Genomic DNA, 17638 nt, shown 5'->3' with positions numbered 1-17638 from the left:
TGGACGAGCATGTCTTCTATGTGGAGACCTATGGTGTCATTGAGAAGCTTTCTGCTAGATTCCAGGAAACCTTTTGTGGTAAGTCGGCTAGTTTGAGCTTTCAAGTAGCAAGGATATTATAGATGAGACATGTGTACCTGGAAATTGTCTTTTAAAGAATTTATTTTTAATTATGTGTATTATGTGGGTGTGTTGGACATGAGTATGGGTATTAGATGAGGCTAGAGACCTCAAATCCTCTTGGAGCTGCAGTTGTAGGCAGTTGTGAGCCACCAAGAGGGGCACTGGGAACCAAACTTGGGCCTTCTGCAAGAGAAGTATGTGCCCTTAACTGCCAAGCCCCCTGGAAAAAGCAGTTTATTCATATTTTGAGTGTGTGTGTATGGAAATTTATGGAAGAATTAAACACATGCAATGCTTTTTTGGTTGCCCTTTTTTTTTTTTTTTAACCAATCTGAACACATGGTGTTGGTTTACAAGTACAAGGCTGTACTATATGCAACTTGGTTTGCTCATAAAACCTTCATGTTTGTATTAGACATGCTAAGTTCTGGAAATAACCAGAATAAAACATTCCTACCGCTCCCTGATGGGGCCAGAAATAAGGCCCAAACTCAAGATGTGTCTCCTGTCCCCTCTACTCCACTGTGAACATTCCACGCATCTGCATGCTTTCCTCAGTTTTACATCTTCAGATTTACCAACAGCTCACTTGTTCTCCTGCAGATCCTGGGGTGGCATCTGCCCCTGGGAGAACCAGCGGGCTGTATCCCAGTGTCACGTCCGTGTGCACTTAATGAATACCCATTTTCAGATCCGACTCTTTCTCTGCTTATTCTTTTGTGGGATAATTGGATTAGAGACTGGTTCATTTAAGGGACTGATTCATTTAAGAGACACAAGAAGCAGATACAAACAAATCTTCTATTGATTTCTAGTCTTTCTTTTGATAGAGTTGGAATATAAACAACATGCTGATTTTATTAGAGCTTTTAATTTTTTGTTTTTTTCAAGATAGGTTTCTCTGTGTAGCCTGGCTGTCCTGAACTAACTTTGTAGACCAGGCTGACCTCAAACTCACAGTGATTCGCTTGCCTCTGCCTCCCAAGTGCTGGGATTAAAGGTGTGGGCCACCACTGCCCAGATAGAGTGTGTTTTTTGTTGTTTGTTTTGTTTTGTTTTGTTTTGTTTTTAGCATGAATTAATCAGGTGCAACAGTATGAATCTATTCAGTGCTGGATTTCCACACACCTTCATCAGGATGTGACCTGGGTGTAGTATTAATATGCCTGTGACCCAAGCTCTTGAGAGATGGAGTTCAAGGCCAGCCTCAGCTATATCCTGAATTTGAGGCTAGCCTGGGTTACATGAGACCCTGTGATAAAAAGAAAAAGGAAAGCTATGAAAGCTTTAAAAAAATCGAATTATGATTTATGGAAGTCACATTTAAAAAATTATTTGGAGATGATTGTTTGAAAGCCTCTATAGAATTCTTGAAGCAAGTGTGGACTCCTTTCCAACTTAGGTGAATTTCTAAACAGACACTTTTCTGCCACATGCAGTCTGTATCTATTCATATTGACTACCAAATACGAAGTTAGAGGTAGCTCGTGCACTCTTCTGACACCATTAAGTAGTTGGAGGAGAGACAAGCACATGAGCCAGAAACCACAGTTGTGAATATCAATAGGACTTTCTATCTAAATGAATGTGGAACCCAGAATCATCCATTGGTAGGGAGATAGGAGATGAAGTCTTGGCCTCATCTCAGCCAGACCTGGCTGGGCTCCCTTGTCTTCCGTGTCCCGGGACACTAGGCCTTCAAAAACAGCATTGGCTATGATGGCATCTACTTGGCGTTTATTAGGTTCTAGAAAGAAAGTAGCTTTCTTTCTTTTTCCCCAGAAACACCCCTCAAGCTGTGGGTGAGAGCCGTTTCTGACAGGACTCTGGTCTGTGGCTATGCTGGGTCTTAAAGTTAGCAACTAGGGGTGGTCTCAAAGGCTGTAAAGTAATAGTGGTGAGTGGCAATCTTTTCCCTTGTACAATAGACCTGCTTGTTCTGGGGGTAGGGGGAATGTCCTCTCTGGAAAAACGACTGAGGGGCGGCTTGTTGTAGTCAATAGGCTGGAAAGATCATTCCACGAAAAGGCACTCCTTGGGAAAATATTAGCCTTGTCCTATTGCCAAGGGCCACTGGAGGCTGAGTTACCTGCCACAGGAGTGCTAGCCTCCTCTAACAGGCCTTGGTTTTGTAGAAAATGACTAAATTCAATGATTCATCTTTTAAAACGTGCGCGTGTGCATGTGCGTGAGTGTGTGTGTGTGTTGGGGGTGGGTGGGGTGGGGTGGGCAGCGACCATGCCATGAGATACAAATGTTTCCAGGAGCAAAAGGGTGGAGATGTGACATCGCTGGCATCATCTCAGCCTTCTCTTTTTATTTTTTTGTATTTACAGTCGAATCCAAAGAACCCAAATAGATATTTGGGCTGTAGACTCATGTGGGCATGGCAGAGGAGGCTATTGGACCATGGCCTTGCTCTGTTTGCATGCTCCGGCACGTTCTCCCTGGCCAAGTGTGAGTCAGTTCCAGGTGGATAGGCATGCTTGGGTCCCAATTCCCTTTAGGCACAAAATGTGGGACTGTTGTGAATCAGATTTCGGCTATACTGGGCCCTCCGGCTCATAGAACTCTGACAGTACTTCATTATTTTTCCTTGACTCTTATGGTCGAGAGGCAAGAATCTGTTTTATGGATCCACAATCCAGCCAAACAAAACATCATGCTACCTGATCTGTGGAAATGTTTGATTCCAGCAGCTCCAAATTCAGACTTTCCTTTCTCTTTTGAGAGATGGCATAGCAAGATACAGTAATCTGCAACGTCTCAAGTCAAATGTCTAACAAACAGAGGCTTTTTAAAATTAATAACGAAGTCAGCATGGAGTCCGAAAGAAATATGGAGGACAGTGTCTTTGGAATAGGAGGAAGCGTCTAAAATGGTTCTTAGGCATTGACGTCACCACTGTACTTTTTTTTGCCTAGCTCTGACCCGTGCGTGCTTGGCACACACCAGTGTCAGCACGTGTGCATCAGTGATGGTGATGGCAGGCACCACTGCGAGTGCAGCCAAGGATACACCTTGAACTCAGATGGAAAAACATGTTCAGGTGAGGTTTCCACAGGGTACTGTGGCTGGGTGGGAGTTATTTGACGTCTCTTCTCCAGGGAGGGGTTTCTATAGGCTTTGATTTCACCTTCTTTTCTCTTGAGTGCCTCCTGACTGTTTTACCACTGTTCAGCAGCTTTCCTTAATAGAGACCATGAGAGAAAAGGAGAACCTACTCAAGGCAGCCTAGCACAGGCTTTGTTACTATTCTTTGTGTGTGTATCTGTGTGTGTGCGTGCGCGTGCGCGCCAACTGGGTGACACCATTAAAAGCACTGGGATCCAGAACTTAAAAAGAAGGCCAGGTGTGGTGGTGGTGGTGGTTGCGCACACCTTTAATCCCAGCACTAGGGAGGCAGAGGCAGGCAGATCTCTGTGAGTTCGAGGCCAGCCTGGTCTACAAAGTGAGTCCAGGACAGCCAAGACTACACAGAGAAACCCTGTCTCGAAAAGCCAATCAAATCAAATCAAATCGTGTGCACATGTCTGTGTGTGGTTATGCGCATGTGGGTACAGGTATCTGAGGAGCCTAGAGGTGTCAGAGATCCCACCGAAGCTGCAGTGGTGGCGGCCCACTGTATGTGCTGCTAGGAACTAAATTTAGATGCCTCATAAAAGCAGTGTATCCCATAAACACTGACTGTCTCTCTGGCTCATTCTTTTCCTAAAAATTAATATTTTAGGTTAGTATACAAATTGTTTTGTCATGACATCTTCATTTATATGTGTCATTCATTATAATTTGTTCTCATTATTTTCCCTCCCTGCTACCTTCCTCGCTTCTCCTCTCTCCCTAGCCGGCTCCGCTCCTTCCTCCACTTTAACACCCCCTCTGCTTCCCTATGACATGCACTGTACTGTCCTCTCTATTTCTCACCTCCCTTATGATCTCTCACAAACCGCCCCCCCCAAACCACACACATCCAATTTTAAATCTAGATTTCTCATATGAGAGAAAACATGCAGTATCTTTCTGAGTCTGCTTTCTCTTCCCCATGGTTGGCATGTAAGTTCCAGGTGTATCCATTTTCCTGCAAAAATCATAATTTCCGTTTTCTTTACATCTGCATAAGATCCTGTTGTGCACCCGTACCATGTTTTCTTTATCCATTCATCTGCTGGTGGACACTTAGGCTGGTTCTGCTTTCTGTCTTCTGTGAATAGTGTAGCTATAAGCATGGGGGTGCAAGTTCCTCTGTGTTGTGTTGACTTAAGGTCCGAACTGTTCTTAGGCTTTTCTTCATTCCTGTTCTTAAAGAAAAACATTAATTAAAGGACGAGCAAGAAAGAAGGAATGCAAAACTCTTAGAAAATTTCCTTTATTTTAAAAATATATGTTAGTTTATAAATGTATATGGTTATAACACACACACACAGACACAGGATCCCCTGATACTGACAATTACAGACACTTGTGAGTTGCCATGTGGATTCTGGGAATCAAACTTGAGTCCTTTGGAAGCACAACCAGTGTTCTTAACCAGTGGATCAACTTTCTAGGCCCGGATCCAAAACTCTCGATACTTCTGAATAGTCAATATTTCCCTGGGTTTTATTTTACTAGAGATGAGCATCCCAGTTATGCCTATTACCATGCACACTAGGACACTGGAAGCAGAGGGAAGTACTGAGGGCCCTGACTCCACTCAGAGTCATTGGAGAATAGAAATTAGATTTTTTTTCTCTCTTTAATACATGAAGAGTTTTTGTGAGGAAGAAAACAGAGATCATTTAGTTCAAATTGCTAATTTTATGGATAAAGATACTGAGATGCCAAGAAGGGAAGAGGCATGTATGTCAGTGATTCTGTCGGTGAAAGAACAAGACCAGAAGTTGGGATCCAAGTTACATCAGTTGCCCTTTCCTGTGTCCACTCCCTCTGTTAGTTGTGTGAGTGTATATGAGTGTGTATGTGTGTACATATGTGAGTGAGTGTGTGTCTGTAATAATGTGACTGGTGTGAAGTTGTGTACCTCCTTTCCATGTGTTCACATTTGCCATGATCATGTTCTCACAGCCATTGATAAGTGTGTCCTCGGTACGCATGGGTGTGAACAGATCTGTGTCAACGACAGAAATGGCTCTTACCACTGCGAGTGCTATGAAGGTTATATCTTGAATGCAGACAGGAAAACCTGTGCAGGTGAGTGGTTGTGTACACGTTCACCTGCCGATCTACATGGTGTTGAAGGGAAGCCCACAGCTGGGAACTTGATCAGTTTCCCACTTTTGCCACCTGGGAGTTTTTCTGCTTTTTTTCTTTTCTTTCTTTCCTTCTTTTTATTGAGTGACTGTATTTTGAGACAAGGTTTCTCTGAGAAGCCCTGGTTGTCCTGGAACTCTTTCTGTAAGACAAGGCTGGCCTACGTCCCAAGTGCTGGAATTAAAGGTGTGCGCCACTAGACAATTTAGTAAATGATCATCAAATAACACCTTACAAAATACCTACTGCTTACAAAGGAAAACACTGATGGTATGTGGAGGCAGGAGGATCATAAACTCAAAGTTATCTCAGCTACGTAGGAGTTCAAGGCTAGCCTGGGCAATATGAAACACACACACACACACACACACACACACACACACACACACACAGAGAGAGAGAGAGAGAGAGAGAGAGAGAGCACACAAACGCAAAACAGTTACTAACTCTGTAATGGGGAACCTGGCAGACATTGTATCTACATAATGAGAGTTCAATGTTTACATCACTGGAGATGACCTCACTGACAGCACCATCTGACATGGTAGCACATCTGGCATATTCTTGCTAAAAATTTAGAACCATGAAACATTAGGCAGATCCAAGGGGAGAGAGAGTCTCAGTTCATAATATTTTCCAAATGCTTCTCAAATGTGTCAAAGTTGTAAAAGCAAAGGTAGACTGATGGACTGATGACATGTCTCAGGATATGACAGCTTCATGTCATGTGCCATCTTGGCTTGAATCTTGGACCAGAAAAGGGACATTTGAAGAACAACTGGACACAGCTGAATGTTGAATGTAGATTAAGAAACCATGCTGTGCTGATGTTTGTTCATCACATTAGACATCTACATTGTTAGCATTTGGAATTAGATGAAGTACGTTTTTCAAAAGTCTGAACTCACCTTAAAATTGAAAGTTTAAAAGTTAAAAAAAAATAGATTAAAACTGCGTATGGTGGCTCGTGGTTATAATTCTGACATATGGGAGATGGGCAGGCGGGCCACTGTTCATTCTAGGCCTTCCTGGGCTATAGATAAGATGCTCTCAACCCTCCCTCACCAAGATAGGTTAAAATATGTCAATGCAAGTCTTTTCTCTGTGTGTGGTGATACACACGTGCAATTTCAGCATTCAAGACTGAAGATTTCATGCCAGCCTTGGCTACATAGTAAGACTTTGTCTCAAAAACACCTCAAATGTGTATCTCTACTGTATATCTGTATGTATGTGTGTATGTATGTATGTATGTATGTATGTATGTATGTATGTATGTAATCTATTTATGTACCGACCTAACTATGTCTATTCATCTATCTCTCACAAGGAAATACATCGAATAAGGAGTTAGGTCTTAGGTTCTCATTCTCCTTAAGTGAGTTATTCTCCTTGGGGCTCTTGTACCGTATTTAGGAAATGAAAGAGTGTTAAAATAGAAATTCCCCAAATCCTAATTCCTCCTTTCCCCTGGGTCTAGTGTAATTAGCTGCATAATAGCTGGTTTATTCTGGGCTGGAATAAGTACAATAAACCGAAAAGGAATGCATTAAGTATTTATGAGATGCTTAGGTTATAAAAAGCTCAACATTGACAACATTGAAAGAAGAACTGAGTAAAATAGTGGAGAATAAATTATCATGTGTGAAGAATTTTATGAAGTCTGCTAACTTCTAGCTATAGCAAATAACGCTGGCTGCTTTGCCTAGCCCCCAGCCAGCTTTCCTCTCATATATTTCTAGCTGTTTTCAAGCAAGCGTCTATCTATGGGTAATAAAGGACCCTTTGAATTTTAAAATCTTACTTTTGGACCTTCATCTGGCAGCTCTGGATACATGTGCTTCGGGTACACATGATTGCCAGCACATTTGTGTGAACGATGGAGCCGGCTCCCATCACTGCGAGTGCTTTGAGGGCTACACTCTGAATGCAGACAGGAACACATGTTCAGGTAAAGTCCATTCAACAAGTCCTTTCCTATTTGACTCTTCCCATGGTGGTGAGATCATCCTGCAGTTCACCATAAGAGAGGGTCGTGTGTGTGTGTGTGTGTGTGTGTGTGTGTGTGTGTGTGTGTGTGTGTGTGTGTGTTGCTTAAAGACTCAGGCTCAGACATCTGGCCAGTTTGCATGTTTAGGCACACATTGCCCAGCGTGGTTAGTGAGCTCACTGGCTTTTATAAACATAGATCACTTCAGGAAATTACTGGGAAACATGTAGGGAATAGGGAACATGAAGAAAGCCATCCAGGAAGGCTTTTATAGCTGTTTACACTGGGGACTTTTTAAGCATACAGAGGAAGTCAGCTGTATAGTAACTATTTGGTGTGATAGGTTGAACTGATCTTTCTCCAGTTAAAATTTGGCCTAGGACTTTTCTGTAGTGTTGATCCTCAAGATTGATTCTTTCAGCAAAGGAGGCTTTGTAAAGGCTTGACTTAGACCCACACAGCCCTTCCAGAGTGCTGGAAGTGGCACATTCTTGACTGTTCCTAGCTGATCAATCTTCAGTGACTCAGAGCCTTGTGACTTGGCTAACGAACCCCTGCCAGGACCATTAATCCTCATTAACTTGATTTAAACTTAGGGTAGAACAGGGCAGCATTTATACACATAAAAGCTCTCCCTTTGGAGAGGCACTCCTTGAGGTGCTGGCCTGTCAGCGCTTTTCAGAGTTTTATCCACCTTCTCTTCTTCCTTGGGGGAACTAGATATGGTGGGACCTTGTCAAGATAAATGAAGGGAAATGGCACATTATTGGATCCTTATTTATTTATTTATTAAGACAGAGTCTCCTTCAGCCCAGGCTGGCCTGGAAATCAACTATGTAGTCCAGTTAGCCTCAGTATGCAGTAACCCCAAGGGTTGGGGTTGTAGCATGTACCACCAAGCCCAGCTCTTCGTCTCTTTAAGAAATGAAATCATAAGCTGGGCGTAGTGGCACATGCCTTTAATCCCAGCACTCGGAAAGCAGAGGCAGGCAGATTGCTGTGAGTTCTGAGGCCAGCCTGGTCTACAAAGCATGTCTAGGATAGCCAAAGCTACAGAGAGAAACCTTGCCTTGAAAAACCAAATAAATAAATAAAAAGAGAAAGAAATGAAATCATGATTCTAATCCAAGCCACTATAGACACTGAGGCAAGAGGATTCTGATCCGTAAAAGACTATGAACCACACACAGCTCTTTGGCCCTTCTAACAGCAGAGGAAGACTCTGTGTCTCTTAGGAGCCTTTCTGAACTCAGCTATTCTCACTTTGTTCTAGGCCATCTAGACACAGGGCTGGTGTGGCGCTCTCCTCTGCTCTCCACTTAAGTTTGGGCAGACTCTCTTAGTCTCTGAAATGCTGTTGATGTGATAAACAAAAGTACTTCACTATTTAATTGAATATATCGTAGTTAATCTTATGCATTTATTGTTTTTCTTTCAGAGAGGGAGAGGAGAGAGAGAGGGAGAGCGGTAGGGAGAGAGGGAGGGAGGGAGGAAGAGAGAGAGAGAGAGGGGAGAGAGAGAGAGAGAAAGAGAGAGAGAGAGAGACACACACAGAGAGAGAGACAGAGAGAGAGAGAGAGAGAGAGAGAGAGACAGAGAGAGAGAGACAGAGAGAGAGAGACAGAGAGAGAGAATATGAGCATGAGTGTCCAGGCCATCAGTGTTTTCTGTTCACATCATTAGGTGTCAGTGGTTGGTCTTTAGGCAGTATAGTCTTTTTTTTTTTGGTATAGCACCAAACTTAGCCCCATATACCATGTGATGTCTGTATTAGTGATTTGCTTTGCTGCTGTGACAAAATGTCTGAGCAAAACAATGGAAGGAAGGAGGGAAGGCAAGAAGGAAGGAAGGGTTTATTCTGTTCGCAGTTTGAGGGAATAGTCTGTAATAGTGGGGAAGTCAGAGTGGCAGGAGCTCAAGGCTGCTGCTCCCATTGGATATAATAGTCAGCAAGCAGAGAGAGATGGATGCTGGTGTGCAGCGAACCTTCTTTTTAGTTCAGTTCTGGACCCCAGGGTATCAGAACACTGTCACCCACATTTAAAGTGGTTCTTCCAATCTCAGTGAACCCAATCTAGAATCTACCTCACAGACATGGTCCCCGTGATTGTCTAGACTCTTGTCAATCTGACATGGTTCACTACCACAGGCTTCCTAGGAGATTGTTTTTGGTGATGATCTGTAAACAGCAGTGGTAGTTTCAGAAATGCCTAAGGTAAGCGCCACACTACCACTGTGATGCAGTACAATGGGCAGGAGAGAAGCGAAGGCTGCTCAGACACCCGCAGGAGCATGGAGGGAAGGAGTGGCCAGGTAACAGATCAGGCCAAGGGTATGTGGCACCGGGAAGCAAGCCACACTTTCCCCTGGAACACAGGACTCTGGGTGACTACTGAAGACTTAGTTGCCAGTGCTGCTTTGTATTTCAGAAGTTTGTGTTTTGTTCTCTATTTAAGTAATGGGTGAATATTTTTTTTTTCCTGCATGGTTTGGGGCAGTCCGAGACAAGTGTGCTCTGGGTACCCATGGCTGCCAGCACATCTGTGTGAGTGATGGAGCAGCATCCTACCATTGTGACTGTTTCCCTGGATACACCTTGAATGATGACAAGAAGACATGCTCAGGTGAAGACTGGCCCTTTTTTTTTTTTTTTTTTAAGACGGTAACATTTTATTAATAGCAGAACAGACTACGCGTCTTGAAGTAATGCACCCTAACTTTATAAAATTCCTCATCCTGGAGGTGATGAGGCATTCTGGGCTTTTTTCCTTTCACATGAGCATTTCTGTTGGTGTCATCTTTCTTCAGGTCATGTTTAGGTAGATGTATTGGTGAGACTTCATGGGTGTCACTTCTCTGATACTTCTAGGAGGTGCAGTCTCACAGCAAAGTCCTGTTCTGAGTCTTACAATCTTCCCAGATCCTATTCCACAATGATATCCAAGCTTAGCTGCAGAAATTGTGTGATTGATATATATATATATATATATATATATATATATATATATATATATATATACACACACATATATATATAGAAAGCTAATAGTTACTGAATAAATTTTGGGGGCCCTGGCTCAAAGGCATTCACAGATCAGGCAAGAAACACACGAAGTGAAAAGGCAAAGATACAGAAGAAAATAAAGAATAGTGGGTCTAGGTAACAGGATTATACTGATTTCTATAAATATAAACAGGTTACTTCTGGTATTATTCAGCTAAGGCTGACCTTGAACTCTGAAACTCTAAGTCATCCATCTCCGACCTTCCAGGTTTTGAGAGTATACCACTAGGCTCAGCAATTTCTTTTATAAAACACTGTTTCTAATAGACTGACCACTACTGTATTAATCTGATCAATTTGATATTTAATGTTTTAATTTCCTTCCTTCCTTCTATCCTTCTTTCCATTCTGTGTTTTATTTTATTTTATTTTATTTTTGTCTTTTTTTAAATTAATTTATTCTTGTTACATCTCAATGTTTATCCCATCCCTTGTATCCTCCCATTCCTCCCCCCCCCCCATTTTCCTGTTATTCCCCTCCCCTATGACTGTTCCTGAGGGGGATTACCTCCCCCTGTATATTCTCATAGGGTATCAAGTCTCTTCTTGGCTACCAGCTGTCCTTCCTCTGAGTGCCACCAGGTCTCCCCCTCCAGGGGACATGGTCAAATGTGAGGCACCAGAGTACGTGAGAAAGTCATATCACACTCTCCACTCAACTGTGGAGAATATTCTGACCATTGGCTAGATCTGGGAAGGGGTTTAAAGTTTACCTCCTGTATTGTCCTTGGCTGGTGCCTTAGTTTGAGCGGGACCCCTGGGCCCAAATCTGCCTATCATATTGTTCAACTTGTAGATTTCTAGGACCCTCTGTATCCTTTTATTTTGCTATTCTCCCATGCAAGACTGGCCCTTTAAGTAGATTTTATTCAATGGAAAAATCTTGGAGAAAGCTGCTTTTTAAAAAAAAGTTATCATGTTGATTTATTGTCCTGTGCTCCATGCTCTGCCTTCTGTAATTTGATCCTATTCTCTTTTTCATTTTTCCCTCTAATTAATGTCTTGAAGTCTGTTTTTGTTTTGTTTTGTTTTGCATAGCATCAAATCTATTATCCTAACCACTTTCAAATGTACAGTTCTGTGGCCACTGTCCCTACAGTTTGTCTCTGGAGTGATTTCACCATCTATCCCAGCTCTCTGCACTCACAGGACTCTGCCTGACATTTCCCATGCCTCTGCGGACTTGCCAGTTTCCCACATTGCCAGCAGGGACTGTGATAGGCTCCTCAGGTCACTTGAGGGCAGTGCTGCCATTTTAACAACTTTCCAGAGCTTTTAGTACCATGGGTGCCTTTCCACTCATGCAAGTCTTCTTAATTTCCTTCAACAATGTTTTGTAATTTTCAGTATACAAGTCATATACTTAAATATGTACCTAAGTGTTTTATTTGTTTTTTTTTTATGTTCTTGTGAATGGATCTTTCTCAATTTCCAATTTTGCTATACCCCTGTCCTATACTTTTTAAAGGGGTGTTTTAATAAGAATATCCCACTGAGCACGTGGCTGCATAGATCTTTGAGTCTATTAAGCAAGAGCGCTGGACTAGTTAGTTACCCATCTCATACTCTGTACAAGGATGGTCGGCTTGTGCCTGATGTCTGGCTGGTACTTTCTGGCCAGCTGTGGGCAGGAGACTTAGTAGTTGAAGGCCAGCTTTGACAGTCTGAGACTCTGCTTCAAAAACTAAATAAGGGCAAGGGGAGATGACTGTAGCGAAAGTGAGGATGTGGATTCAGATCCTCAGCACCCACTACAGAGACAAGTGTGGAGGAACATGTGTCTAATCCTAATGCTGGGAAGGGGAGATAGCCTTCTGTAGGCTTGCTGGCCAGTCCTTGAGCTCCAGGATCAGTCAGAGTGTCTGTCTCAAAATATAAGGGGAGCAGCAATAGAAGAAGACACTTGATCCCTGGCCTACACACACACATACACACCCATCCACACAAACACACAAACATACACATACATACACACACAAATACAAACACACACATACACCCACACAAACACATACATACATACACACAAACACATACACACAAAAACATATACATACACACAAACACATACATACACACAAACACACACACATACACATACAAACACATACATATAAACATACATACAAGCGCACATGCACACACATATGTACATACACACAAATATACATGCACACACATACACACATACACATACACACAAACAGAGTGGTTTATCTAGATTGGCTATCAATATAGCTCTGAATTTTTAGCTCCAAAGTATGTAAGGATAAAAATTATACTTCTCAATTCAAATCATTCAATAGAATAGCAATCCTTTGTAGGAAATCACAAATAACCTAGTTTTAATTGTTGAAATATTTTTGGCTATACAAGTAGATAACTGTTGTCATGTTCATTCCTTAACGAGGACCCAGTAGCCCAGGAAGCCTGGCTTCTTTCTGTGTTTGTGGTTTCTCCCTAGGCCAGTGGCTCTCACCTTTCGTGATGCCGAGACCCTTTAACGCGGTTCCTCATTTTGTGATGACCCCCAGCCATAGAATTACTTTGTTGCTGCTTCATAACTGCAACTTTGCTACTGTTATAAATCGTGTTGTAAATATCTGATATGTGACCTCGCAAGAGTCACAAACTACCACCTGAGAACCGCCACTGCACCAGCTAGCCACCTTTAAAAAGCTTTATGCAATGGCTGATTTCTGACAATGACAAAAGCATGGGGAAAAATACAATGAACTCTCAAATAACCATCACCCGGTTTTGACAAACATAAACATTTCCCCGATGTTTCCTAATAAAGTTTTCTGTGAAATTAACATTAATAAGCATTTTCCCTCTTCTGTTTGCTTTATATAATTTTACCTCCTGAAAAAATGCATTTACATAAGTGGCAAAGTTGAAGTGGATTGTAGATTTCCTGATGTGCTCTCATTCCTTTATTTTGCCTCTTATGCTTCTACACCTTGCCCCCGCCCACCCCACCCCATCCTCTGCCCCCCCCACCCCGCCCCCCCACTTTGTTGTAGTCACCTGTGGCTGTAGCATCTTGTCCATTGTCATTGTCTTCAGACATTGAGGAAGCACGGAGCCTCATTTCCATAGAAGATGCTTGTGGCTGTGGAGCCACGCTGGCATTCCAGGAGAAGGTCAGCTCCCATCTCCAGAAGCTGAACACCAAACATATCCTTCGTGGATGGTTTCCTTCCTCTTCCTCCTCTTCTTTTCTTTGTTTGGGAGGGGGTCTCAAACTTGCTGTGTACATGAGGACAACCTGCAGCTCGTCCTTTCTACACCTCCCATGGGCTGGGATTACAGGTGTGCCCCACCATGCTTGGTTTTATAAGGGCTTCATGTAGACTAAGCACACACTCTACCTACCACCTGTGCTGCAATCCAGACACCATCTTCTTTTAAAAATTATTTATAAGTTTCAACTTCTGATTGACACATTAATTGTACAGCAATCAACATAATATGGCTGTGGCTTCTAGAAGCCAACCCAGACACTACAATTGAGCCAAACATTTTAGGATATTCTACTAGCAAGTATCCTATTCAGTGCTTTAAGTTGAGCAAGGCAACGCATTTGAAAAGGATTCAGAGTTTTTTTTCAGTGATATGATAGACCATTTTTACCCATGCAACACTTAAATGTAAAAACTACGTATTTCTTTTCCTAGCGCTTTTAATAGCAATTTATGTACCCAATTGAGCTCTTACATAACAGAGCAATTAATCTATGATTCCTTAAAGTACGTTTTAATTTTAATTTTTATTTCACATGCATTGCTGTTTTGCCTGCATGTATGTCTATGTGAGGGTGTCAGATACTCTGGAACTAGAATTACAGACAGTTTTGAGGTGCCATGTGGATGCCGGGAATTGAACCTGGGACCTCTGGAAGAGCAGCCAGTGAGTGTTCTTAACCACTGCAGCTTATTTAGTAACCTCTTAACTCAAAATCTTCATATGTCCAGGAAAACAAATCAGGGGATCTGTGGGATGTTGCACCCCAGATGATACACGGTTATACAATTTGGCAAGCTAAGATATCAAAAATGGCTTTCAAAATGTAACTTGACACTGTCCCGGCGAATTTCAAAGCCAGTACTCAGGATACTAGCTCTGGCAAAGAGCTTTATCTCAGCATAGTTCAAGTTAAGGACTCCGTTCTTATATATCTCAGAGGAATGGAATTCAGGCTGGGTAGGTATGACCTAGGAGTGTTCAGATTTTGAGGAGGGTACAGGCAGCATGAAGGAGTCAGCACCCACGTGTCTCCCGTGCCTGAGCCGGTGCTTGTGGTTAGCTAGCATTCCCTCTTCCTGTGTTAGTATTGCCATTTTTCTCACTACACAAGGAAGAAGGAGTCTGTCTCTTCCTTCATCTACTGAAGTCTGTTTCCGAGAAATGTAAAATCTCCAGAGAGCCAAATCAAGGGACAACCTTTAATCAAGACTTCATAAGCATTGCTCCCCACTGAGAGATGATGGTCCAATTAGATTTTCAATGAGAGAGAGAGGTGGGGGGAGACCTCTGCAGGAGTGTAATTTGCTGATGAATTTTTGAATTTTAGAGTAGGCTTTTGATGAGAAAACAGCTTCGTTCACTTACAGTGGAATATAGTTGTCTTTCGTGCTGAAGCGTTGCAAAGTGTGCTTATGCTTTCTAATGTGTAGAATCAAGGTGCCTTGGCCTTAACACCAAGCCACTTGACAACATCTTGAAGACGCTGCAAGTAACTGAAAATGGACAAGCACACCGTTAAACTGTTCCTCGGCTGAAATGTGGAGTGCTTCATCCTCTTGCACACTTTATCCCTAATGTTCCTGCTAATAATCTGCCATCATAAATGCTTGACTATTATTTGGTAGACAGTATGAGGGTTTTCTGTAGAACCAATGTCATTTTTAAGGAAATAAATGTGCAGACCCTTATTATTAAGAGCATAGTCTTTAAGCTATGACTGTGAAATAGTTAATAAGATGGAAAGTGAAAAGCTTATTGCTTTGTTATCTACTTGTTGAGCCATTTAGGTTTTAAATGTTTATGTTAGTAAGATGATCTTGCTCATAAAACTTTAGGTATAGTTCTTCTTGGTAATATTTATAATACAAGGAAGCCTTACTATTGAGAGTGCAAATTTTATGAATTATTTACACATAAAAAGTTCAAATAATTAAACTGAGATGAATATATTTAGAATTGTTTTGTACTTCTGTTTTTTGCAGGAATATTATCGAAAGTACAAAGGAAGTGATTTGTAACACATGTACCTAAAATTAATTTACACAGATTAAGTGTTACACGACACACTTAGTCCATTAATGTCATAGGAATGAATAACTTAAGAGAACTGGATGGGAACTTAAGGTGCTAAGATTTTGCCAAGGGGGAAAAAATCTGAGTTCTATCATTTTGTTTTAGCGTGTAATAGGCAAAATTGCATATTTATAAAACTACTTAACAAGCAACAAAATGTAATATTATGTTTTTAAAAAGTCAGTAGTAAGTCTAATTTTTTTCACTCAAAATATACGAAACATATACTTTTTACCTGCAAATTACAACTTTTGGGATGAAACAATTCTTTAAATTTTGTGCTACTTGATCTGTTTTGGTTTGTATTATTCCTAATATAATAAAAGTTTCTATCATTCTATATTAATGTCATGGCTGATTTTATTTTGGTGATACTTGTTTTTTTCCCTATTAAGCATTGAACTGAATTAATAATTCTTGAATGTGTAACAATTGTGAAACTGAAAGAACAAAATGAGGATACCCTTCCAATAAGTTAATATCACACTGTTGAGGCTTAAAATGTTAGTCAGTTCAGGGTAAATGGAAAGGAAATTTCTAAATAAAACCAGTGGAAAAATTTAATTACGGGTGTGTGTGTGTGTTTGGGTGTGTGTGTGCATAGGTGCCACAGTGCACATATGGAAGTCTGAGGATAAGTTTTTGGAACTGGTTCTCTCCTTCCATTGTGTGTGTTCCAGTGATCCAGTTTGGTCGTCAGGCTTGGAGGCAGGTGCCTTTGCCTACTGAGCGAACTGCCAGCCCCTCACTGGGACACTTTTAGTCATATATATAAAATGAATGAACTTTGATTATATCCAGCTCTGTTTCCTATTTCAACTCTGGTATTTTCCTTCTGCCCCTTCTCTAAACAACACCTATATTTGTGCTCCCAATGCCACAAACGAAAGGCAAACGTGGTCTTGTCTGATTTATTTCACTTAACATGATTTCTAGCTCCATCTGTGTACCTGCAAATGATATTATCTTCTTTTTCTTGACGGCTGAATAATAATCCAGTGTGCCACCTTTTTTTTTTCTTCCATTGATGGGCACCTAGTCTGACCATGCCACTTGGCTATTTTAAATGATGCTGTGTTAAACATGGATGTGCAGACATTTCAATTGTATGTTGCCTTGGATTCCTTGGGTATGTAGCCAGTTGTGACATGTCTGGATAATACGATAGATCTATCTCTAAGTTTTTGTTGTTTTGTTTATTTGTTTGTTTTTTGAGGACCCTCCATACTGAAAGCAAAACACACAAGACTCTAACTACTAGAAGGGGTGAGACAATAGACTGAGGGTCAAAGAGTTCAAAGGTTGTATGCTTGGGATAGGGAAAGACTCGAGAGGGGAAATTAACACTTCTGTGAAAAACCATGCTAGATTAAATAAAACAATATTGATAGCTGCAGATTATGCTAAAAAGGAAACCATAAATAATAAAAAGATGAATGAGACAAAATAATTCCACAGGAGTGGTGCCACCTGAACTAGATTTGGAAACTTTGTTAACATTAGATACCTCAAATAATAGCAGGGACATGGGGAAATGGCTCAGCGGGTAAAGAGCTTGCTGCAAACACAAGGACCAGTGGAAGCCTGGTTACTGTGCTGTACCTGTAATCCAAGGGTCGGAAGTGGGGAGGAAGTCATCCTGAAGTTCACTGCCTGGGCAGTCTAGATCAAATTGTAAGTTCCAAGTTTATCGTGAGATCCTGCCTCAGAAAGTGAGATGAAGAGTTATAGAAGGCAGCACATGATGTGGATCTCTGCCGTGCGCGCCTGCGCACACGTACACCCCCACACACGATGAGGTTAAGATGTATAAAAAATTAAGAAAAATATAGAAAAACCGTTCTCTGGACAGAAAAAGCCCAAGAGCTCAAATATTTTTAAATGGAAGG

General features: G+C 41.6%; 1 protein-coding gene across 1 annotated transcript in view; it reads left to right on the top strand.

The window, feature by feature from the left end:
• LOC127186658 (matrilin-3-like) overlaps positions 1-15426 on the top strand; it is a 19911-nt gene extending 4485 nt beyond the window's left edge. Inside the window, 7 exon segments of the mRNA XM_051142894.1 lie at positions 1-82; positions 3048-3172; positions 5188-5313; positions 7199-7324; positions 9862-9987; positions 13497-13607; positions 15140-15426. The exon segment at positions 1-82 is cut by the window's left edge and continues 160 nt beyond it. Coding sequence (XP_050998851.1) covers positions 1-82; positions 3048-3172; positions 5188-5313; positions 7199-7324; positions 9862-9987; positions 13497-13607; positions 15140-15195 — 752 coding nt within the window. The 3' untranslated portion in view covers positions 15196-15426.
• Positions 15427-17638: the final 2212 nt, after the last annotated feature.

Source organism: Acomys russatus, unplaced genomic scaffold, assembly GCF_903995435.1.
Source record: "Acomys russatus unplaced genomic scaffold, mAcoRus1.1, whole genome shotgun sequence".
Taxonomy (NCBI): Eukaryota; Metazoa; Chordata; class Mammalia; order Rodentia; family Muridae; genus Acomys; species Acomys russatus.
The sequence above is the reverse complement of the archived record's forward strand: the minus strand, read 5'-3'. Positions and strand labels throughout refer to the sequence as shown.